At 33.9% G+C, this 25,457-nt stretch overlaps 4 protein-coding genes across 5 annotated transcripts; 1 reads left to right on the forward strand and 3 right to left on the reverse strand.

The window, feature by feature from the left end:
- Nucleotides 1-1,419: 1,419 nt before the first annotated feature.
- LOC131529862 (ribonuclease-like 3) lies at nucleotides 1,420-4,086 on the reverse strand. Its single transcript, XM_058759809.1, has 2 exons — nucleotides 3,869-4,086; nucleotides 1,420-3,636 (listed from the first exon to the last, which is right to left on the reverse strand). Exon 2 carries the CDS (start codon nucleotides 3,631-3,633, stop codon nucleotides 3,121-3,123), a length of 513 nt encoding a protein of 170 aa, XP_058615792.1. The 5' UTR covers nucleotides 3,634-3,636; nucleotides 3,869-4,086; the 3' UTR covers nucleotides 1,420-3,120.
- A 5,153-nt stretch (nucleotides 4,087-9,239) lies between these two features.
- On the reverse strand, nucleotides 9,240-10,734 carry rnasel2 (ribonuclease like 2). The gene is made up of 2 exons (XM_058759811.1): nucleotides 10,563-10,734; nucleotides 9,240-10,355 (listed from the first exon to the last, which is right to left on the reverse strand). Exon 2 carries the CDS (start codon nucleotides 10,350-10,352, stop codon nucleotides 9,906-9,908), a length of 447 nt encoding a protein of 148 aa, XP_058615794.1. The 5' UTR covers nucleotides 10,353-10,355; nucleotides 10,563-10,734; the 3' UTR covers nucleotides 9,240-9,905.
- Nucleotides 10,735-10,772: 38 nt separating this feature from the next.
- On the forward strand, nucleotides 10,773-21,012 carry LOC131529847 (uncharacterized). Of its 2 annotated transcripts, none has more exons than XM_058759789.1 (6): nucleotides 10,773-10,876; nucleotides 14,429-14,749; nucleotides 15,024-15,368; nucleotides 16,381-16,704; nucleotides 17,577-17,918; nucleotides 18,179-21,012. In XM_058759789.1, exons 1-6 carry the CDS (start codon nucleotides 10,858-10,860, stop codon nucleotides 18,319-18,321), a joined length of 1,494 nt encoding a protein of 497 aa, XP_058615772.1. In that variant the 5' UTR covers nucleotides 10,773-10,857; the 3' UTR covers nucleotides 18,322-21,012. The 2 variants fall into 2 exon arrangements, with proteins under 2 accessions (XP_058615772.1, XP_058615771.1); XM_058759788.1 differs by lacking the exon at nucleotides 10,773-10,876 and adding an exon at nucleotides 13,535-13,762.
- Nucleotides 20,791-25,099, reverse strand: LOC131529852 (natural killer cell receptor 2B4-like). Its single transcript, XM_058759795.1, has 5 exons — nucleotides 24,197-25,099; nucleotides 23,285-23,566; nucleotides 23,027-23,149; nucleotides 22,223-22,290; nucleotides 20,791-20,919 (listed from the first exon to the last, which is right to left on the reverse strand). Exons 1-5 carry the CDS (start codon nucleotides 24,522-24,524, stop codon nucleotides 20,803-20,805), a joined length of 918 nt encoding a protein of 305 aa, XP_058615778.1. The 5' UTR covers nucleotides 24,525-25,099; the 3' UTR covers nucleotides 20,791-20,802.
- Nucleotides 25,100-25,457: the final 358 nt, after the last annotated feature.

The following is a 25,457-nucleotide window of genomic DNA, read 5'->3' on the forward strand; positions in this document are numbered from 1 at the left end:
AAGCCTTCACGGATTCGGACCGGAGTCCATTACCGTAAAGACTACAAAAGCTGCGCCAGTTGAAATAGAAGCTATGTAAGTCCGAGTTCAGATGAGACGGCTTCTGGGTCCAGACCCAGACCGCGGCCCGCCTGTTAGTGACCTATGCCATAGGCAATTGCAACCTTTTTTCCGTCCCTCCACCTATACTGAGAGCTTCGCTTTTGCTCCAGTTTACTTTGGCTGAAGAAATTATGCCATATTGCGTTACAATAGTTGTTAACATCAATATCTTGCTGATTATCAACCATGATGACTAAATCATCTGCATATGCAGATAACTTTAAAGGTATATTACACCCTGGTAAAATCACACCTGAAACAATCTAAATCTAAAGTTTATGTAAAAAAGGCTCAAAAGCCAGAGAATATTACATACCAGACAAGGGACAGCCCTGTCTAATTCCTCGCTGGACCTGAAAAGGAGCGCTCAAAACACCATTGATCTTCAAAACATTACTGAATATTACAATTACAATACAGTCTTGATTTTATTAATAAAACCAGGAGAAATCCAAAAGCAATCATTGTTTCCCATAAATACTGGTGTTCAACCCGGTCGAATGCTTTTTCTTGATCAATAGAAACAATTCCCATTTTAAGACCAAAAAGATTAGAAATTTCTAACAAGTCTCGAATAAGTACAATATTATCAGAAATCAACCTGCCAGGGATACAATAGGTCTGATCAGGATAAACAACTTGTTCCATCACTTTACTAAGTCTACTTGCCAATACTTTGGAAAGTAGCTTATAATCGGTGCAAAGCAGAGACACAGGTCTCCAATTGTTTATGAGCTGCAAGTCACCTTTTTTTGGCAGCAGTGTAAGCACTTCTACAACTTAAAGGCAAAAGTTTATTAGCTAGGCTATCATTCAGCACTGCCAAAAGATCCTCTCCAATTACAGGCCAAACTAAATTTTAAAAATCAACAGGTAAACCATCTAAACCAGGAGTTTTTCTGCTCTGCATACTTTGCAAAGCTACATGAAGTTCACCCAAGGAAATATCTGCTTCTAACACTGCATTACTCTCTTTTTTTTGTTTTACATGGGGAAGACCTGTATAAAAACTAACACTTGCTCATCTTGATGCTCGCATTTATACAAATTATTATAAAAGCTAACAGCATACTTATGAATGGCAGCATGATCAAACAACACATGCCCAGAGTCAGATTTTAAACTATGAATAAGTCTTTTTTGGCCATTTTTTCGCTCCAAAAAACCAATAAAAACGATCAAGTCTGGACATAGACAATAAATTGTCTTTACAATGAGTCCAGGTATACTGACTTTGATTACCATGTAACCCTCTCCATACATCACATAATTCATAAATCAACAACAGTTGAGTCAAACAAGTACGAGAGGCAGAATGAGGCTCCACATGATTTCTATCAAGTCTATTTTCTGTACAATTCTATAAATAAACCTATAAATAAAAAAAACTTTATTTTTACAATCTCTAATAACATCACTTAAAATGTTAAAAAAAGTCAGTCTCTATATACCAACAGTTGGAGCATATACAGTAATAAATACAAATTGTACATTTTCATATATTGCTCTAATTTTTAACAATCGACCTGTAACAACCTCTAAACATTCAACAATCTGAGGACTGAAACTATTACATGTTTTATGACTTAAAAAAAAAAACATCACCACCCCATTCTCTCTTCCAGTCAATTTCATTATCAGCAGTACGATGGGTTTCTTGTAAAAAAGCAATATTTAATTTTTTAAGGGAGCACAGTCTGAAAAAAAGGAGGCTCTTTTTCTTTCATCCCTTGCTCCATTTAAATTCAAATTGCCTATTTTTAACTCACTCATAAAATAAAAAAAAATAAAAACAACAGAAAAACAAATTAAAAATACTACACATATTCACCATCTTCTAATTGTCTTTTAGCTTTCAAAACAGGTTTCTTTAAACGATAGATCTCTTGATCAGTGAAAACATTCTCTTCTGAACTTTCAGAACATCTTTGGAAATTCCTTACAGAATCAATGAAGAGTTGTAAATCAGGAAACACTTTCTCAATTTTCAAATTCCTAGCTCCTTTAGTTTTCTTGAGAACATGTTTAATGCTCAACATAGAATAGCCACTTTTTGGAAGGGGCAAAGACTGTGAAGAAGCTAAAGAAACTTCATCAGAGTCCTCAACATCACATTCAAGCATCTGAGAACACTCACGAAGAGGAAACCTTTTCATTTTGACAGAAAATTGACAACCATCTTTATTTTTTTGTCATCTACAAACATCTCACTTTCTTCATCCAAAGAACATCCTACCTCCTCCACTTCCTTCTGAGTGCTAGTACTGGCTTCCATTTCAATATCACACTGAGAATTATTCTCAACAAAAACTTCTCTAACGACTAATTCTAATTCATTATGTTTTTGTCCCTGAAATTAATTTAACTCATTTTGTTTCTGTTCTTTAGAATCATTCAATTCATACTGTTTTTGTCCTTGAGAATTGTTTGATTCATCCATTTTTTGTCCCTGAATTTAATTTGATTCATTTTGCTTTTGTGACAAGAGCTGCCAGTCAATCAAAGAAAAAGTAACTGCTGTTATTATTTGGAAAAGTAAATCAGATAATTTCTTGTAAATTAAAAACCCTTGTTACCCTCTTGTTATGTGTAGTTACTGTGTAAGTGTAACATCCGCGGGCTGTAACTTAAAGTGAATCCTTTTACCTTCTTGTTACGTGTAGTTACTGGGTAAGTGTAATATGACACTATTTTAATTATGCTACAATAGATATGTTTCAAAGTTATTAACAATGAACTGTATTGTTTAATAGTAGTAGATAAGTTTCATTGAAGATTACACAGGCAAAAAAAAAAGCATTTGCATCTTTCTTCCCTCATCTATTTTGTACATTTGTACGTGCTTAAAATTTTCATTTACATAGCTGAATCTTGCATGTTAAGAATAATCACACACAGAAACATGCATGAAGACGTGCAGATATATTCAAACGCTGCATTCTTTGATTTACAATTACATTTACATTTAGTCATTTAGCAGATGCTTTGCAAAGCGACAAATGAGGACAATATAAGCAATCAAAAACAATAACCCAACAGTTTTGTGACAAGTTTTAACAAGAATTCAACAAGATCTTGGACAGAGATAATAATTATGCCTTCGTCATAATGCACAGGCCAGCCTTCCGCACACCCCAAAACAATACGACGTGTGGATTTCTTCCCGTTACCATGTTTACATTTTGGGTGACTCTGCCCACTTTTTAATTTACACGTGACCACAGGAAAAGGCTGGTTGCTCACAAACAGATTATTGCCCAGTGGGGTTCCTCCTCCGCTGCAAACTGCTTTAATTTGATTTTTATTCGCATTTACGAAGGTGTTGACGTCTTTGCAGCCATTTGCAGTTCCAGAGGCAGTAATCTGCCTGTTTTTGATTTCTTTGTCACAATCTTTTTCACTCACACTAGGACCATAATGTTGAGTGAGGAATTTTTTATAACGGGGCAGTATATGTGGTGGTTGACCATAAGCAGTGAAAGAAGCAGCCAAGACCAGCAGCAGAATCACAGCAGACGGACGGATCTCCATGACCTGGTGAACAACACAAACATCAAAACACCTTCTACTGACATTTGACTGTGATTATATAAGAAAATACTGATGAGACCCGTCATTTGTTTTACTTGCACATCTTAGTTTAATTTAACCGTGTGCATGTTTTTCTGACAATTTCAAGTGTTTTTGTCTGTAATTTGTTTCATCTGCACCAAGACAGTTTTTCTGTATATCTTACACTTGATGAGTAAAGTTATAAAGTTCTTACCTTGTTGTTCTGGGTAAATTAATATTTTATTCTCACAGTTGTTGTCTTCTTTAGCCTGGAGGCTTTGCAGTAATCAACATCACTGTTCTGAATAATTCTCACAAAAATACTGATGCAACTTACTCCAAATGCAAGATCAGATTTCACTGTTGTCCATCAGTATCGCTGCAGTTTTTTTATTGCAAAACTAACTTGACTTTTAAACACTGGACTAAGTAAATATTACCTTGATTTTTTATGGGAAGCTTATCGCCCTTATTTGTTATTGGGTGATTTTGCAAATATTAACCCTCTTGTACTGTTCCGGGTCAATTTGACCCGATTTGATTTTTGAGTTGTTGGAAATATCAGTTAACCTAGTGTCATGAACATTTAGGGTCATGAGCATTTAGGGTCATAAACGTGCATGCAAAGTTTCAACATGCTGATGTGTTTTGACATGATTAATAAAACAATTGTTACGTTTGTACTGTTCCCGGGTCAATTTTATCTGCCAATTTTAATGTTCTAATCTAAGGTAACTCTACAGACCCGAAATAATAATATGTATTGGTAATATTTTGTTATTTTATTTTATTTTTTTACTATTGTTTCAAATGTTTAATGTTCTATGGTAACTCAACATACCCAAAATAATAACATTTACTTGTTAGATTTTGTTATTGTAGTTTTTTTTTTTTTTTTTTTTTTTTAAACTATCCTATGAAGCTAAAAATGTGCTTTTCCTCACTTATTTCAATGCAGAAAACCATTTTGTCAGCCACAAATGGTAAATATGAGCTATCTTTTTTTTTTCTCCAGTCTATCTGAAATGCTATTTAACTCATGTTGTTTATCTTGAAATGTTGTGACTTTTTTCTCATTTAGGGTCATGAACATGCATACACAGTTTCAACACGCTGATGTGTTGTGAAATGTAAATTAAACGTTTGTGATGTTCACGGGTCAATCTGACCCACATAGGCAGCCATTCAAAAGTCAAAACTGTACAGACACAAAATAAGAACAAATTCCTTTGTTGTATGTCAGAGCTCCTCGACTCTAGTCCGGAAGTGCCTCCTAGTGTCAGTGTCTTGATGAGTTTAACAACTTTTTAATTTCAAAGTTTGTGCAAACAAAACTGTTTAGCCTTTTAACTGTAAGTCCCACTTTTTGAGCATAGACATAAAAATGACTTTTCCAGCTAAAATTGTTATAAAACTTTAATACTTTGGAGCCCAGACTTAAGACTGGTATATTTTTAAAGGTGAAACATCACAGATTATAGTAAAAAAAAAAGTAAAAAAAAAAAATGTAAAAAAAAAAAAAAAAATATATATATATATATATATATATATATATATATATATAAATTTTACAAAACATGTTTACCTCCAAATCTTCAAGAAAATCAAAGCCAATCATCTGAAGAAGTTTTGTGAGATATTTTATGTTGATATCTCAAAAAATGAACTTTTAAATACGATTTTGTGGATGCAGTACCAAACTTTTCCACTAGATGATATATAGGAACTCTTGATTTCCATGTTAAAGTGTTCTATATAGACCATATATTTTCATAATATTCTAAATATTTATGATGTAGACATCCTATTCAAAAATAGTTTAGGCAGCAACTTTAATATTTTATGTGAATTCAATCTCTAAAACACATAAAAACATACGTATAGAATAAGAGTGTGTTAGGCACCATATCACAAATAGAGAATCTATCGAAATTTATCTATTGCTCTGTCTTTTTTTTTTTTTTTTTTAAACAGTCAATAAATATGAAAAGTAGAGTTTAAAACCTTTCAAAGGATATATAGTTTGTCGATATCACTTTATGTTTAGAACAAGATATTATCATTAAAAAATATAATTGCATACATCCCACAGGTGTGGGGGAGGGGCAGTCAAAAATAGTGGTTGAAAACATTTTTATAAATCTTAAATTCAGATATTCATTTTTTGTAATGTGTGAAAATTATTGATATTAAAAGTTAATTGATTGTACTTTTTTTTCATCATAATTTTTGTGGAATTCATTGAATCCAATACGGGTCAATTTGACACGGACGATACAGGAAGTCACCTGTTTTTGAAGAGTACATGAGGGTTAAAAAAGAAAACATTCATGCTGTTTCAAAGTGCAGCTTCTACCACACCTGAGCTAGATTTTAAATGATCTAAAATATCCTGTTGTGATAAGATAGTGTTCTTATATTTTCCCGTTTAAATGCAAATGCCCACAGTGCTTTGTTTTCCTTGAGCCTCCATGTGGCTATTTTTATTATTAACCTTCAAATGGTCCTCATTTCATGTCAAAATTGATAGAGTAATTATATATATATATATATATATATATATACTGTATACATTATTTAATCATACAAACAATAATATTTTTATTTATTTAATTATTTTCCTAATTCCTCACCTACACCATTAGCTTGCATGTGAAATATTACATTTTCATGAAAAAAATCACTTAAATGATGATCTAAATTTTATGTAAGTTGTTTCTGGATGTTGATCTGGGTGTTTGGTGTAGAATTCTGCCATTTGGGTTTTTTTTGGGGAAAAAAGTGTAATGACCGTATATATCCAGCAGAGGCCCATAGAGAGCCATTCATTTTTCTGGAAGTGGCCAACTGCTCCTCTCACAACTTTTCTAATATACATTTTGTAAATATATATTGAAAAATTATAAAATACATTAAAAACAGTATTTTTCTCAAAGGTTAGAATTTGTTTTTGTTGTTTGAAGTATTTTGAAGTGCCTACTTTTGCAATAATGCCACAAAAATTTGCAGAAACTTTTTGCAGAAAGTTGTTGCTAAAACTTGATTGCAGGCACATTTTCATATATTTTCAATCTAAATAGTAAAATCAAAATCATTTTGTTTTACTTAAATGTAAATAAAACCCACAATAAACACCAAAAAATAAAAAAAATAAAATAAAATAAAAATAAAAAAATAAAATAAAATAAAAACAACTGCTTGTTTGAGAGAGAGTGTGTGTGTGTGTGTACGTGTGCATGTACATGTGAGTGAGCATGTCTTTTATACATTACATTTGTGCTTTAGTACCAGGACTTCATTTCTGTGCAGAAATTTTTAGATTTCTTGTTTTTGTGTTTTGACAAATTAAAATATTCTAATTTCCCATTCATTCCCATTTGATTTCAGTGTGGGGTCATATTGTCCCCAAAGACAAGATTTTGTAAAAAAAAAAAAAAAAAAAAAACTACCTTCAGAACAACCGAATCAAGCCCAGTTTATTTTATTTTATTTTATTTTATTTTATTTTATTTTATTTTATTTTATTTTATTTTATTTTATTTTATTTTTTAATGTAAATATAGATACAAAATGTAGAAAAGTCACAAAATCTTATTCCACTGGGATGAAGGGAACCATTATTATTATAATTTTTTTTTAACCAAGTAAAAGTTGATTAGGGTCTTATTGACCCCAGGGACAGATTGAGGGGCAATTAATCATTAACTACATTCAAATAAAAACAAATTATATCAGATGGATATATATATATATATATATATATATATATACAGTGAGGAAAATAAGTATTTGAACACCCTGCTATTTTGCAAGTTCTCCCACTTAGAAATCATGGAGGGGTCTGAAATTGTCATCGTAGGTGCTTGTCCACTGTGAGAGACATAATCTAAAAAAAAAAATCCAGAAATCACAATGTATGATTTTTTAACTATTTATTTGTATGATACAGCTGCAAATAAGTATTTGAACACCTGAGAAAATCAATGTTAATATTTGGTACAGTAGCCTTTGTTTGCAATTACAGAGGTCAAACGTTTCCTGTAGTTTTTCACCAGGTTTGCACACACTGCAGGAGGGATTTTGGCCCACTCCTCCACACAGATCTTCTCTAGATCAGTCAGGTTTCTGGCCTGTCGCTGAGAAACACGGAGTTTGAGCTCCTCCAAAGATTCTCTATTGGGTTTAGGTCTGGAGACTGGCTAGGCCACGCCAGAACCTTGATATGCTTCTTACAGAGCCACTCCTTGGTTATCCTGGCTGTGTGCTTGGTCATTGTCATGTTGGAAGACCCAGCCTCGACCCATCTTCAATGCTCTAACTGAGGGAAGGAGGTTGTTCCCCAAAATCTCGCAATACATGGCCCCGGTCATCCTCTCCTTAATACAGTGCAGTCGCCCTGTCCCATGTGCAGAAAAACACCCCAAAGCATGATGCTACCACCCCATGCTTCACAGTAGGGATGGTGTTCTTGGGATGGTACTCATCATTCTTCTTCCTCCTAACATGTTTAGTGGAATTATGACCAAAAAGTTCTATTTTGGTCTCATCTGAGCACATGACTTTCTCCCATGACTCCTCTGGATCATCCAAATGGTCATTGGCAAACTTAAGTCGGGCCTGGACATGTGCTGGTTTAAGCAGGGGAACCTTCCATGCCATGCATGATTTCAAACCATGACGTCTTAGTGTATTACCAACAGTAACCTTGGAAACGGTGGTCCCAGCTCTTTTCAGGTCATTGACCAGCTCCTCCCGTTTAGTTCTGGGCTGATTTCTCACCTTTCTTAGGATCATTGAGACCCCACGAGGTGAGATCTTGCATGGAGCCCCAGTCCGAGGGAGATTGACAGTCATGTTTAGCTTCTTCCATTTTCTAATGATTGCTCCAACAGTGGACCTTTTTTCACCAAGCTGCTTGGCAATTTCCCCGTAGCCCTTTCCAGCCTTGTGGAGGTGTACAATTTTGTCTCTAGTGTCTTTGGCCAGCTCTTTGGTCTTGGCCATGTTAGTAGTTGGATTCTTACTGATTGTATGGGGTGGACAGGTGTCTTTATGCAGCTAACGACCTCAAACAGGTGCATCTAATTTAGGATAATAAATGGAGTGGAGGTGGACATTTTAAAGGCAGACTAACAGGTCTTTGAGGGTCAGAATTCTAGCTGATAGACAGGTGTTCAAATACTTATTTGCAGCTGTATCATACAAATAAATAGTTAAAAAATCATACATTGTGATTTCTGGATTTTTTTTTTAGATTATGTCTCTCAGAGTGGACATGCACCTACGATGACAATTTCAGACCCCTCCATGATTTCTAAGTGGGAGAACTTGCAAAATATCAGGGTGTTCAAATACTTATTTTCCTCACTGTATATATATACAGAATCTCATTTGTTAGCCATAAGAGACTAATAGTCATGATTTTGTGATCTTTGTCTTGAGGCCACATGTGAGTCATGGTTTTGATCTGGATCTCAGTCCATTTCCAGCTGTTTTATCTTAATTTCTCTTCTATTCTCTAAATTTTAGTTTGTGGATATTTATCTCCAATTTGGTGTTGTTGAGATACAAGACAATCAAACAGATGAGTAGTAAAGAAGTTTTATTTGAAGATTAGAGACAGGTGGACAACATCTTCATCTTTATTATCCTCATCTGTTTTTGCACATTCACTACTAAAATTTTGCTAGACTTGCTGAATCATGCACATGACAGGCACTATTACACACAGAGATGTGCATGAAGAAGTAAAGATCTCAGAGAGATTGTAAAGAATATATAATTAAAGTTAAATTAAAGAAAAAAAATGTAAATGTATTTTTAATAGTATGCTTAATGAATGTAAAAACGGACTGGTGCACCACAATATGTGAGGCAGTATTCTCCATCCTACAGAGTCTCATAATGACAGACAGGTCAATTTTATATGAACTTCAGGTGGACTTTTTTTTGAGAAACATATTGCTCAAATATAATTGGAGATTGTAATTTGGCTTTTTAAAGCACAACAAAAATGCAATGTTATAAATCTATTGCCACTGTGTTCATGTTCACAGCTGTGCTTCACTGGTAGACATTGGACTGTATCAAGCAGTGGTTGCCAAATTTACAGCACATGTGAAGAAAAAAAAAAAAAAAAAAAGTTAAAAGCCACTGCACTTTTTTTTTACAGAAAAAGACAGAAAAGAAGAGGTGAACAAATGATTAGCAAAATATTGTAAAGTTTTGTCAGGCTCTATTCAGCCTATCGTCTATACATTAATTATGCCCTCATCATAATGTACAGGCCATTCTCGATCACACCCCAAAACAATGTAACGTGTGGACTTCTTCCCTCTATATTTACAATTTGGGTGTCTCTGCCCACTTTGTAATTTACACGTGACCAAAGGAAAAGGCTGATTGCTCTTAAACAGATTATTGCCCTTTGGAGTTCCTCCTCTGCCACAAACTGCTTTAATATCATTTTTATTTGCTTGTATGAATGTATTGACTTCTTTGCAGGCATTTGCAGTTCCAGAGGCAGTGATGTCTCTCTTTCTGATTTCTTTGTCACAAGCTTGCGCGCTCACATGAGGACCCAAATGTTGATTGAGGAATTTTTGATAACGGGGCTTTATATCATCTGGTTGACCATAAACAGTGAAAGAAGCAGCCAAGACCAGCAGCAGAATCACAGCAGACGGATGGATCTCCATGACCTGGTGAACAACACACACATCAAAACACCTTCTACTGACATCTGACTTATAAAAGCAGTTTGTTTTTACTTTCATATATCTTAGTTACTTTACTTTAACCCAGCTGTGCAACAATCTATTAAAGTGTTTTGACTGTACATTTTTTTCCATCTGCACCAAAACAAGTTTCTTGTATATACTTGCTGAGTAAAGTTATAAAGTTCTTACCTTGTTGTTCTAAGTAAATGAATACGTTGTTCTAACAGTTGCCTTCTTTTGCCTGGAGGCTTTGCATTAAGTTGTTCAGATAGTCTCGATGCTAGCAGTCATCAACTGTGGTGTGGAGCAGTCGCAGCGCAGGATCCCTGGAGAATGATCAAGCTGATACAGAGAGCCAGTCAGCTACCATAACAATCTCAACTTTATTAAGGAAGATGTGTCATATTTATGTTCATACAGCAACATATAGGATGTCCTGGGCATCCAATCAAAGTCCTCAGAGGTCAAACAATACCCTATATGGATGTCAAGAAGTATAACAAGTAAGATGTGCAAGCGAGCATCTCTGTGTTTTTGCACTTATTCCTCATTTTTGTGTGGGTATACAGCGTCCAAGGTCTAGTTCTTATTTTGTCTGTAGGTATGTCTGTGCTGTGCACATAACTGCAGGAAATTACCCAAGGGATGTTTGCACAAGAATAATCAAAAGTGAAGGACAAGAAAAAAGGAATATCAACATTATGATGCAGTGCTTCACTTTTGATGGAAATCGTTAAGGCTTAAGGTTTTTTAAAAGAACAGTACCTTTCAAATAATGGCAATACAAAATCTTCAATTCATAATTTAATACTGTGGTCTATAATGAACAGCAAAGCTTGTCTCAATCATTCCTTCCAAATACTGCAATACACATGGCCCCAAACAAATGATTAGCAGAATTATCAACACAGGTATAACCTACCTGGTCTCATGGCATTGCTACCTAACAGCATATTGAAATACGTGGCCCAATTAGAAAACCATTGTCTCATGGCTTTACCCCAATCATATGCATCTGGTGGATCCACAATAATGTCTCACATGTGATTGATCAAGTCTGAAATATTGTTGTACTAGTTTGGAATCAAGAAACAGCAAAACATGATTGAATATTTTACATTTCCAGTAGCTGTCAAAAGGTCCATTCTGCTCTGAATTGCCGCACTTACTTTCAACTCATTATTTACAATAGAATCAGTTACTCTTACATCATTGCCAGTCCGTTGATCTTTTGCAAAGCAGACTCTGACCTTTCAAACGGAAACATGCAATGTTTTCTGTGTCTCAGTCTTGCTTTCAAAACTTGAATCAGGCGCTTTATGCTTTAGATGCATGATCTGAAAGAGATACAGCACAAACTGACACTATTTTGCGATTGCACATAATTTAATGTTGAAGAAAAGAATGAATGTCTAATGATTATCCAATATATATATATATATATATATATAAAAACTTTACAGCACTTTCTTGAAGGCTGTAACACTAATGATGTCCACCAGAGGGAGCCACAGGATAACAAATCCTTGTTTAATGTAAGAATACAAAGCACAGCAAGGATGCTAGATTATATCCAATACAAGCGCTTTCACCGTGCATGCTATGTAATAAACCTAATACAATATAAGTATGATTAGTAACGGAGTACTATCATGGGAAATAGCATCTGAACAATAAGAGTAGCAGTCTGTTGGCTAAATCAATATAACTTTTAATTATGTTATTATCAGTGAATAAAACATAGCAAAACTAGATATAGTTTTGATATAAACAATATACCAAGATCTTGAAAAATAACCAAAAACAAACCATTAAGCCAGGGGTAATTTATATATTACCCCTGGTTTAATGGTTTGTTTTTGGCTATTTTGGTTGTGCACAGCGTATAAGATTTTAAGGATTTGACATTGCTGGAAGAGGATATAGTATCCAAATAACATTTCAGGTCTTTACAAAAAAAATTAAATTGAGGTTTAACAGACAAAAATTTGCATTTATGTATAAAAAAAAAAAAAACTTAGCTAGGAAAATAAATAGATTTATTTATTTAAAAAAAAAAAAAAAAACTTGTCTTGTACATTCTTGCGAGAGTAATAAAAACCAAATAAGACATCCTTAAATAAGACAACCAAAGAAAAATGTTCTAATATAGAGGCACGTACAAATATACCTAATTACTTCCAAAAAGTAGCTACATGGACACAATCCCAAAAAAGATGACAGAGACTCATCTCAGGGGATCCATCTCATTATAAACATTTGATTTTTTTAAGATAAAGTTAAAATTGTTGTAGTAACTTAAAATATATCTCTTTAACCTAGTAATTAAATATGAGTTAGGTAAGGACCTCACTTTCTTCCAAGGAATACCTTCAAAGGAATTACTTTAATAAGATATTACAGCTGCCTAATCTTTCTATTCCTGAGAGAGGGACCGGACAAAAAAGCAAATCTTCCCTACTGCTGTTTCACAGGGATGTGTTTTGTGAAGCTCCAAAACTTTTGTGAATCAATTGTTTCCAAACAGTGGTTCGGAGCGCGTATATCAACCTGCCAAAGTCACGTGACTTCAGCAAACGAGGTTTCATTACATCATAACTGTTATGAAACGTTTCGAAATGTCAATATTTCGCCGCTGGGGGGCGATCTCTGTGAACCCGTGACTCATGCGAGTTCATTGAGATCGCCCCCCAGCAGCGAACCATTAAACCAGCGTCTATATAGATTTTACCTGATCTCGGATCAGTTTCATCAGTTTGTAGACATTCAAAAAGAGACATTTGTGTAATTAAAAGGATGAGAAGTAGTTAATGGTCTCTACTGGCCTCTATATACAAGCTGTCCGTAAAACAAAAAGCAATCCCTGTAAATTCATTTTAAATATTTTTAACCATATTTTACATACAGGTATTTTATTATTTTTATTGCATTTATATATTATTCAATGAAACATTTGCAATGGGGTTTTAAAAGCTGTTTTTATGCATGTTTTAGCCTGAGTTTTTGTTGCATTTACACACGACCAGCAGGCGTCAGTAGCGTGTGGTGTTTCGAGCGCTTCGAAACAGTGAATCATTTTGCGAAGCAATTGGTTCAATTGATTCGAAGCTTCAAAAAGATTCATTTCACTGCAGGTGACTGAGAAGCCACGCCCTATCAAATAATCGAAAGCTAAACAACCAAGTTGTGTTTTCTTGTTTTTGACACAAACTTCGGATATTTGGCGTCGTGTGAATTCGTGAACTTTCTATTTCATTATTGGTTCGGAGGCGTTGGCTTATATGTGGACCAAAATGGGCAGAAAATCCAGAAAATCGCCACTAATTTTTAAAAAGTGTTGAAAATGAAAGTCTTTCGTTTGCTCATATTGTGTATATTATTCGTTCCTGGTAAGTCGTTTAAATATATATTTCCGTAAACGATAATAGCTAAACTGGCTTAGTTTCATTTTGTGCCAGGTCTAATTAAAGCTGCGCAGACCGTAACTTGTGTTCATAACTTACAAAAGTTACATAATAAGTGAGTAAGCCTACATCATGAATTAATTTCCAAACCGTATTTTTGGCTTATTCTGAATCAATACGGTACACCTATGATAAGTGTTTATATTCGGACTATTTCAGACTGGTTCTGGTTCTGTTCTTCCGCAAAACTCATGCAGTTATGTTTATTAACCGCTAGAGGGCCACAAGTTATGACTGCAGCTTTAACTAGACATAAATGTATTAGTCACTGCTGTTTGAAGTAACTGATGTCTGACATAGCTAGTGTTATTATAGTTATGACTCACGAGTGTTATATTAGGCCTATGAGTCATTAGTGGGATCATCTATGAGGCTCATGTATGTTTGTCTGATGAGTGAATGTGTAAATCTATGGTGTTCTTCTGCTGTTTGTTTGTTTGCATGTATTACATTATGAGTCTAGACATATTTCTCTACATATAATCATTATTATATTTAGAAAAAAAAGTACAGCACTGTCCTTTTGTATATTCTTATTCCTCTCTTCCAGCAGTGATTTATAATTAGGCTATTTGTTAATTTCTTTTTCAGGTAATGATGATGATGATGATAAATATGAAGTGTTATTGATGGAGGGAGATTCAGTCACTCTACACACAGATGTTAAAACAAACCAACAAGACAGAATGACATGGTATTTTAATGACATCCGCATTGCTCAAATCCGTGGAAATCAGAGTAAGATCTGCACAGATGATCAGTGTAAAGAGGGATTCAGAGACAGACTGAAGCTGGACAGTCAGACAGGTGATCTGACCATCACAAACACCAGAACTACAGACGCTGGAGTTTTCCAACTTCACGCAATCAGCAGAAGAATCATTCAAAAGATCTTCGATGTTAGTGTTCGTGGTGAGTCATGTAACATTTTAAAGCATGTTAAATAAGCCTGTTATTTTTTCATTGTTTCTTTGCTATTTTTTTGGGGTCCAAGCACCAAAAGTTTGTTCTAAATTACTTTGTGTGTGTGTTCATTGTTTTTTGCTCTAAAAGTGTGTGGGCATCAGAGACTGTAAATCACTTGGCAAGAGGGTCCCAAGTGTACTCATTCACACATCTGTTTTTGGACTGTAGTTGTTTAGTTTCCAAAAAAGATCCTGCAGTCAGCTGTTGGTTTTTGTTTCAGCTGTGTCTGGTGCAAAAACGGATAAAACAAAGACCAAGTCAGCGATGGAGGGAAAATCTGTCACTTTAGATCCTGGTCTAGAAAAAAATCCAAACGATTCGATGATATGGTTTTTTGATGACAATCTCATCGCCGAAATCACTGGAGATCAGAGTGAGATCTGTACAGATGTTCAGTGTGATGAGAGATTCAGAGACAGACTGAAGCTGGACAATCAGACTGGATCTCTGACCATCATGAACATCAACTCCACAGACGCTGGACTTTATACACTACAGAACAACAGCCGCATCCACCCTCATCACAGTATCATCAGTATTAGACGATTCAGCATTACAGTCACTGGTGAGTGTACTTTAATCAGTCTGTGCACTTTGTTGAGGGCGATTTGCGATAACAGCGCTGCTCAGTGCATTTGTTGGCTGCGTTTTATGCCATTGATAAGCCATCGATAAATGGCCCACTGCTCCGGGTGTGTGTTCACGGTGTGTGTGTGTGCACTTTGGATGGGTTAAATGCAGAGCACGATACTTGGCCGTATGTTACGTCACTTTCACTTTCACTTTCACTTTAGAGACATCTGTGAAAACAATTTTTCAAATAGACATTATCCTTATTAACAAACTGCTACATTCTCGCCTAAAAAACTCTTAAAACTACAATCGGTGACACAATGACAGTAGTAGTTCTAAAATGACAATGCGTTTGGGTGTCCACCTTGACACTCGCTGTGAGAAATACTGAAGCAGAGTGATACAAATGGTAAAAGTGGTTCCTGTGGAGATATTGGGTCAATATCTCATGCATGAAAAGACCCCTCAGCTAATCAGATTCGAGGACTAGAAAGAACTGTTGTATATATGATATACTATAATAGAATATAACATAGTTTGAAATTAGATTGAGATAATCTATCACCTTTACAAGTATGTCAAAGTGATACAATTTTCATACATGAAACAAACACGCTTATAATAAATTTAATGTTAAGAACATGGATGGTGCTTGTCTTTTATTTCTTAATTATTTTAAATCATTGTGAAAGTCAAAGTGCTGAGGATTTTTTTTTCAGCAAAAGATCTATTTTTATGCATTGTTTTATTTTTTCATTGAAAATCACAATGTGTTTCTGCTGATTTATTAATACAATGGTCAATCAAAGGTGAAGTATGAAAAAGTATGTTAGTATGAAATCCTCTAAAAATGCTCAATAAATAAAGTGCAGGTACAATGTATACAAACCAAAGGCATATGGTTTCACTGCCAAAAAGCAGGAGTGAAAGGCTCTCAGCTTTTGAACAAGAATGTTCCTTTTCGTCTGTTTTCAAATTTAATTTACTGTGTATTTCTTCTTCAGGTGTGTCTGGTGTTGAGACAGATGGAGTGTCAGTGTCAGTGATGGAGGGAGATTCAGTCACTCTACACACTGATGTTCAAATTAACCAACAGTACACAATGAAATGGTATTTGAATGACTTTCGAATCGCTCAAATCATTGGAAATCAGAGTAAGATCTGTACAGATGTTCAGTGTAAAGAGATTTTCAGAGACAGACTGGAGCTGGATCATCAGACTGGATCTCTGACCATCATGAACACCAGAACCACAGACTCTGGAGATTATAAACTACTGATAAGCAGCATAAAAATCATTCAAAAGATATTCCATGTTTCTGTTTATGGTGAGTCATTTAACATTTAATAGCAGGTTAAATATGCTTGAATCACAACATTATTATTGTTTATTATATAGTGACTAGGGGTGTGCGATAATGACAGATATCTCAATATTTTCTGGAATTTTGTTGATAACAATAATTAGACAATATTTTGCAGAGTGTTATTGTGATGGTTCAATAGCACGCTCCGCAAAATATTGTGCAGGTTTAGGACTGCCGTGGACAGCTGTCCAAAGCTTTTGATATTTTTCATATTCTGTGAGGTGATTAGTTTGAAGGAGTTTAACTTTTAAGTTAGAAATTAAGGAATAACTTGAGTTATTAAGAGTCATTCAAATTAAGGAAAAACATATTTTAAATATAAACTGAAGATCGCCAGTAGGTGGTAGCAAATTACTGCGTGTTACTCTTTGTGTTATATTAACTGAATCAGATCTTGACTTATCTTCCACTTATCTTGAATTTTGGTTGAATTCTAAATGTATTTTAATAGACTAAATTACACAATGAAAGCATGCACTCTCTGGGTGTTTTTGTTTGGTTTTGTTATATATTTGTTAATGTCAAATCACGTATAGTTTAAACAACAATTACGATATTATTGTTGATACATATCACATACCCCTAGTAGTGACATTCAAATATATTATCTTTAGATGTATATTACTTATTCTCCTGTATTTTAAATAACATAAAGACATATAATTTCTTCATAACATTTACCAATAAACGAAGAAATATTGCTTTTCAGAGTGTAAGCCAAGAAAGTGCATAAATACAGTTCTCTCATGGAAATGATGGTGTTTCTTTCATCAATATAGAGCTACAATCAATGTTTGTTTTTAAATTTAATTTACTGTGTATTTCTTCTTCAGGTGTGTCTGGTGTTGATACAGGTGAAGAGTCAGTGATGGAGGGAGATTCAGTCACTCTACACACTGATGTTCAGATTAACCAACAGGACACAATGAAATGGTATTTGAATGACTTTCGAATCGCTCAAATCACTGGAGATCAGAGTGAGATCTGTACAGATGATCAGTGTGATGAGAGATTCAGAGACAGACTGAAGCTGGATCATCAGACTGGATCTCTGACCATCACAAACACCAGAACCACAGACTCTGGACATTATAAACTAAAGATCGTCCGCAGAATCCGCCGTCGTCACAGCATCAGCATCATCCGCATAAAGAGATTCAGCATTACTGTCATTGGTGAGTGTTATTTTCATTTCAGTTTCGTGTAATAGTCAGTTGTCCTCTTAATGCTGCTGCATTATGTTGAGCTCTCAGCGGTGATGCTGCTTTAGAAGCTGTTCTTAAAAAGAACACCAGATGGCGCCATTAATCAGTTGAATCAATATCATACAGTTGATGACCTATGTAGAGGGATGTAAATATTAGAAAAAGAAAACAGTAACCTTGATTATCAGTTGATCTCTTGTAATAATGACTGTCTGTCTTTATCATTACAGATTCAAGTCTGCCTTTAGGAGTTCTAACAGGAATATGTGCTGCTGCTGCTGTTGTTGTGCTGGTGGTTGTAACTGTAGTTTGTGTAAAGTGCTGGTGCTGCAGTAGAGGCCATAAGAACAATGTAGTTAATGATGTATTGTAACCAGTGTTGGGGGTAACGCATTACAAGTAACGCGAGTTACGTAATCAGATTACTTTTTTCAAGTAACTAGTAAAGTAATGCATTACTTTTTAATTTACACCAAAATATCTGAGTTACTTTTTCAAAAAAGTAACGCCAGTCACTTTGTTTTCCCATTTATTGACTGACAAGTCTCCTGTCCCCATGTTCGGAGAAATCGGAAGTACAGAGGCGTTGTGTGCACTGTGTGAACATGATGTTCCTGTAGTTCTAGACTATATGTGAATGTGCATTAATTCATCCCACTCAAAAAAAAAAAATAGATTTATTCAAAATGTATTCATCAAAATGAATTAAAACAGTGAAATGCAAACTCAGAATATGACGCAAACCTGCAATAATTGAATATGTTAAATAACACAAATGTATCTAATCTCATTTTATTAACCAATGTCTTTGATGCTGACCTTTGATGATCCAGTTTAACCATACTAATAAGCAAAAATGACTTTAGATGAACTAACAATTGTGCTTCATTGTTTTTTTTTTATTGCTGAAGAGTGTTGAACCTTCTTCTCCTGCGTTCTACTGTACAGACGTGAATTTACTTTTCCTCATTACACTTTTTGGTGTGAAAGGGCTTTTATATTTGCTATAAATAGAAATTCTTATTTTAAAAACAATCAAGCCCTGCTCATATTTATAAAGTAACGCAAAAGTAATGTAACGCAATTAGTTACTTTTTTAGGGAGTAACGCAATATTGTAATGCATTACTTTTAAAAGTAACTTTCCCCAACACTGATTGTAACATATACTGTGTAAAATTTCTGTCTAAATTAACAGTGGTGTGAATTCATTTTTGTATCTGCAGGATGTTATGTCCCCGCTTTAGTGTCATGGTGTAACATAAATGTACACCGTTAAAGCGTTATCATCACTGTGTGATGGAGATGATTGATCTTAAATCAATGATCTTAAAATTGTAAGGGCATAAAAAGTCTTAAATGGTACAAGAATGTTTTCAATTGAATGTTTTCTCTTTCACTTTTTATTTCACCTTCAGAAAAATCTTAATTACGATTTCAAGAGGTTCTAAATTTGAGGAACAGGAACCGTGATATGGTTTAATGCGAGTAAATTTTAAAAGGCTATGATTTCTTTGAAATGCACAGTATTCATTCAAAGTCAAAACACAGCGCATTTATGTGAATGTATCAAGGGGAATTGAATTGTCTTCAGAAAAGTATTAATAGCCTTTTTATTTTATCTTATATCTATAATGCCTAGTATCGTTTAGTAACGTTCCCAGGGAAGTCGCTATATTTCCGCCATTGCAAAAGTGCCTCCTGCTGTCAGAGAATGAATTTGCATTTTCAATCAGCCCGTCTGCTGTTTCTGTTCAGAACAGTGTGAAAATCAACCCATACTTTTACGCAGTTGTAAATGTAAACCAGTGAATCAACAATAAGCTGCTAATGCATTATAAAAATCTGAACAATTAAGACACTTAAGATATATTTATGTTTTAATTTTATATAATAATTGGTATTTTTGATTCATCCCTTTTCTTAAAAAGTTTAGCACTTTAGAAAGCTCTTTGTCTTTATGAAAACCTGTATCTGATTTTTTTGTTGTTGTTGTTGTTGCAGTCATTTTACAGTTTAATAAGCTCATACGGTATTCATTTTAATTGTGCAGGTCTTAAAAAAGCCTTAAATTTTATTTTAAAAATCCAGAAAATATGTTTTTCGCATGAATACTCTGCTTTGCCAGGTCCAGTGTTTTGGTAGCACCAGGGTTATTAAAGTAGACTATATAACCAAAACTAAAATTACTTCATTATTTGAAATAAAATAAATGTTAACTAAAAAAATTAATAAATAAATAATCACCTCGCTGCCAAAGCAACATTTGTCATTTTCATTGAGTTTAATTTGAATGTACTCATTGTAAATTGGTACTCATTGTAAATAGCCTCAATATAAGTACATGATAAAGCATATTATTGTGATGTAAATGTTTAAGAAAATTCATTAAAATTTTTAGAGTGAGTTTCTAAAATAGTGTCATTTACACATATACAGCATTTTAGAATATTACATCATAACTAACTGGACAATGATGTTTTAATTTTACAAACGTTTTGTTTTGTTGTTTGTTTGTTTTTTAGTAAGCTGCTTAAATATTGTAAATGATCAATGTGTGAGACATTTATATTTCTTGTTTTCTTTTTTACTTTATATGTTTTCTGGAATTTCCTGATTATTTGCACTGCTGGTCAAATGTTTGAAGTATTTTTATTTTTTATTTTTAAGATTTCTGTTCTGATCATCAAGGCTGTGATTATTTGATGAAAAATAACAGTAAAAACAGTATTATTGTGAAATATTATTACAATTTAAAATGACCGTTTTCTATGTGAATATATTGTAAAATTAAATTAAAAGCTTCATCAGCATTACGCCGGTCTTCAGTGTCACATGATCCTTCAGAAGTCATTCTAATAAGCCGACCACTTCCAAAACTCATCCACAGACTCAGACTCGGTACGAGTTTCCTCTCTTCTCATGGTGACAGGTGTATAGTCCACATGCTCTTCCTCTGTATCTTTCTTATTCTGTAAAACAAAACAACAAAAAAAAGAAAATCATATCTAAATCATATTTAAAATCAATATATTTTAAATAAAAAAGTGACAAATTCAAAATCACTTGTAGTGTGTGTGTTTGTGTGAAAAATATGAATAAGATTTATTTATGTATTTATTTAGAAAGAAGTCACTTATACTGAATGCTGGATTCATTTGATAAACAGTACCAAACTGTAATATTGTGACATATTATTACAATTTAATATAACTTTCTGCTTGAATATTTTGTAAAATGTAATACATTCCTGTGATCATAGCTGAATTTTCAGCATAATTATTCCAGTCTTCAGTGTTACATGGTCCTTTTACATGGTAGTTTGTCCACAAAAAATAAGAAACAGCACAACTGTTTTAAACATTGATGACATTAAGACACGTTTCTTGAGAAGCAAATCACCAAATGGCTGATGAAAATTCAGCTTTGCATCAGAAATAAATCACATTTTACAATATATTAAAATATAGATTGTTGCAAAGAAGCTTTACATTAATAAAACGGTAAATAACGATTCAGTGATGCAAACAGAGATCACTTTTTATCAGGTCTTCTTCATTTACTTACACTCATTTACAATTCTTTACACTCAGTTTCAAAATTGAAACTCCATTCTATAAAATGACAGGCTATAAAACTCCGAACAAAATTCAAATAGCATATTTTGTATTGTCTTTTTTATGTTAGTAAGTGATGTTAATGATGAAAAACTAGTTATTATAAAGGGAACAGTCTTCGTGTGCTTTTGTAAATCGGTGCCAACATCTGACAGAAAACGTCTTAGAGACATATTGCAGATAATTCATCTTGCAGATGGAAATGCCCTTTTTGTCAAATATGACCGTTTTGAATTGAAAATGTAAAGTTTTTTTGGTGAAAACGGATACAAAACAAGACTCAGAAGTATTTCTAATCCTAGTGGACGACATTGGTAATACAGCCTTCATCTGTCAGTTGAAATGGATGATTAGCACTCATCAGAGGAAGTGAAACTTGAAACTTGGTATTTTTCCTCTGAATGTTTTTTTGTTCACAAGATATAGGAATGTTATGGGCAACACTCAACAAATATATTGAATTGTACTGGAATATTTAATTAATTATAAAATTATAAAATAACATTTGGCCTAATAAAAAAGGAGGCTTTTATAATTATCGGATATTGTGCTGGTGTGAGTGATGGATTATTACAGACAAGAACACAAGCGCACACTGATCGAAATCTGATTTACTGCTGAAATCATACAGACACACGACAGGAGTAAATGATCTTACCGATTTATGTGCATTTCTTTTGTAGAACACTGGCTCAGTGTAAGTAACCTCATCATCACGAGTCTCAACTGTTTCAACAGCAATAATAGATAGATTAAAACAACAAAACGCAGTCTCATCTAGATCTAGGGCTGTTAAAGCTGAAGTGTTAGTGTAAACAATTAGTTAAATGTTTAACACTGTGGTTTTTAAAAACGATATTTACAAATTTAATTTGACATTTTAACTTTTTTTTCTCTCACAAATCTCTAGCAAAGTATGTTTATGCTTAAATGTGAAGTGACATTACTTACAAATAATTTGTAAATCAAACCCAGATGCTTAACACAAGTGAAGTCATTTGCATTCTTTGCATGATGAAATGTTTTTAGTGGAACATAATATGCTCATCATTCATAGAGATGAACACCAGTGCATCTTTACACAGGTAAGATTATGTTTGTAAAGTGTGGGGAAAGTTGTATTATTAAATTCATGCAAATTTGCATTCCTCTGTTTCCAGTGATGCAGTTTGTGAAATGCAGAATCTGTTTTTGTGCTAATGAGACGAGTAAAGATAGCTGCCCAGTGCCATTATATAGATATAGATATGTATTCTGACATGAGTGTAAACCATAGGAATCACCAAACCCGATAACTGTACATTATTTATTTATTTTTTCAATTTCTTTTTATAAAAAGTAACTAGACGATGTTAGCTACAAGAATTATGCAATAATTGTGATTAAATGGTAATCAGGGCAATAAATTAATCAAAATATTTAGAGAATACTTTTAAAGTAGTGTTTTCTTTGTAATACTTGCCTTCTTGATCAGTTTTTCTATATTTCTTGTAGATCCAGAAGATCACGACTGCGGTGACAATCAACAGAGATACAGCAACAGGAATAGAGATCACCGCTAAATAAGATAACGGTAGGCCCTGATCTGTAATGGACAATATTAGCTGTTATTGTACTGAATCTGTTCGTCTGATCTACAAAAATCACTACCATACAATATCACTGCATAACTGTGAGATATCAGCTTAGTAAATTAATGTTAATTTCAACATCAGCATACCTGCACATGGCTGACAGTGCTGTGTAATGTTGAGGTGTCTCGTCTGGTTGCTGATGGGATTGTTGAGCACACAGCTGTAGGTGTTGTTATCCTGATATTCCACCTCCAGAGGTAGAGAGAGACTGATGCTGAGATCAGACACACTGATGCTGGACAATAAACTGTGTCCTTTGTACCAGGAGAGAGTCACATGACCCACATTCACCACCGAACACACCAATGAACAATATGAAGATGATGATGAAAAACAGTCTCTGGTAATGTTCGGAACAGGTAGATGAGCTGGAAAATATGAGAGAATGAGAAGAAAAAATGGCTGTCCACTTTTTCCTCATTTCCATAATTAAATACATAAGAACTCTGGATTACAGCAAGGTGCTTACAATGGCAGTGAATGAGGCAGATCCATAAACATAAAATACTCATTGTTTTAATACTAAAGCCACAAGACATTATGTTAACATGATTTTAGTGTGAAAAATCACTGACTAACCTTCTCTGTGTAAAGTTATATATAATTTTACAACTTTGTCACTTTGATAAGTTTTAGAAACATAAAACCCCTACTGTAAAAATTATAATTTAGACAGCGTCACAGTTCATGCAATACACATTTTAAGAGAACAATTAATGTAAGTGTTTTTATTAAATCATAAGCTTCACATTTTTACTTGTATATGCTCCAAATATAGACACCCTTGACTTCGAAGTGCCTCACCGTAACCATTTATTTATGTATTTATTTTAGGGAGTTTATTTTATTGAATTTTTTTGGAGGAGGACAATTTTGTAAAATTCATTCTTGTATTATTAACATTATTCCAAAAATGTTGCGAACTGAGCTTAACTAGTATCAAATCTAAAATATTATTTTAATAAAATGTGAATGTTTGAAACATGATCTTTACTCACCATAGACAAAAACACTGAATGCTTTTATTGTCAGTTTCGCTCCATGTATCTCTAGTTTATAGAGTCCAGCATGTTGAGTTGTGATGTTTGTGATGGTCAGAGATCCCGTTTGTTTGTTCAGCTTCAGTCTTTCTTTGAATTTCCCATCAAGAACACCATCAAATATGGAGAAGATTCCAGCCCCTCTATTTATTTTAGCTACGATAAACCTTTCAGCTCCAAAATTCCACAGTATTTCATCATCCTCATGTATTTCAGTAACATCAGTGTTTAGAGTGACAGAATCTCCCTCCATCACTGACACTGGATTACCAAACAATATCAACATTATGATGCAGTGCTTCACTTTTGATGGAAATCGTTAAGGCTTAAGGTTTTTTAAAAGAACAGTACCTTTCAAATAATGGCAATACAAAATCTTCAATTCATAATTTAATACTGTGGTCTATAATGAACAGCAAAGCTTGTCTCAATCATTCCTTCCAAATACTGCAATACACATGGCCCCAAACAAATGATTAGCAGAATTATCAACACAGGTATAACCTACCTGGTCTCATGGCATTGCTACCTAACAGCATATTGAAATACGTGGCCCAATTAGAAAACCATTGTCTCATGGCTTTACCCCAATCATATGCATCTGGTGGATCCACAATAATGTCTCACATGTGATTGATCAAGTCTGAAATATTGTTGTACTAGTTTGGAATCAAGAAACAGCAAAACATGATTGAATATTTTACATTTCCAGTAGCTGTCAAAAGGTCCATTCTGCTCTGAATTGCCGCACTTGCTTTCAACTCATTATTTACAATAGAATCAGTTACTCTTACATCATTGCCAGTCCGTTGATCTTTTGCAAAGCAGACTCTGACCTTTCAAACGGAAACATGCAATGTTTTCTGTGTCTCAGTCTTGCTTTCAAAACTTGAATCAGGCGCTTTATGCTTTAGATGCATGATCTGAAAGAGATACAGCACAAACCGACACTATTTTGCAATGGCACATAATTTAATGTTGAAGAAAAGAATGAATGTCTAATGATTATCCAATATATATATATATATATATATATAAACTTTACAGCACTTTCTTGAAGGCTGTAACACTAATTATGTCCACCAGAGGGAGCCACAGGATAACAAATCCTTGTTTAATGTAAGAATACAAAGCACAGCAAGGATGCTAAATTATATCCAATACAAGCGCTTTCACCGTGCATGCTATGTAATAAACCTAATACAATATAAGTATGATT

The sequence above is a fragment of the Onychostoma macrolepis genome, chromosome 22 (genome assembly GCF_012432095.1).
Source record: "Onychostoma macrolepis isolate SWU-2019 chromosome 22, ASM1243209v1, whole genome shotgun sequence".
Lineage (NCBI taxonomy): Eukaryota > Metazoa > Chordata > Actinopteri > Cypriniformes > Cyprinidae > Onychostoma > Onychostoma macrolepis.

Coding starts and splice junctions, on each gene's coding strand:
- LOC131529862 (XM_058759809.1), bottom strand. CDS start 3,633: ATGGAGATCCGTCCGTCTGCTGTGATTCTGCTGCTGGTCTTGGCTGCT.
- rnasel2 (XM_058759811.1), bottom strand. CDS start 10,352: ATGGAGATCCATCCGTCTGCTGTGATTCTGCTGCTGGTCTTGGCTGCT.
- LOC131529847 (XM_058759788.1), top strand. CDS start 13,717: ATGAAAGTCTTTCGTTTGCTCATATTGTGTATATTATTCGTTCCTG. Junction 15,369..16,380: donor ATTCAGCATTACAGTCACTG/GTGAGTGTACTT, acceptor TTTCTTCTTCAG/GTGTGTCTGGTGTTGAGACA. Junction 16,705..17,576: donor ATTCCATGTTTCTGTTTATG/GTGAGTCATTTA, acceptor TTTCTTCTTCAG/GTGTGTCTGGTGTTGATACA.
- LOC131529852 (XM_058759795.1), bottom strand. CDS start 24,524: ATGTTGATATTGTTTGGTAATCCAGTGTCAGTGATGGAGGGAGATTCT. Junction 22,291..23,026: donor TAGAAAAACTGATCAAGAAG/GCAAGTATTACA, acceptor CTGTTGAAACAG/TTGAGACTCGTGATGATGAG. Junction 20,920..22,222: donor AAAGAAATGCACATAAATCG/GTAAGATCATTT, acceptor TTTGTTTTACAG/AATAAGAAAGATACAGAGGA.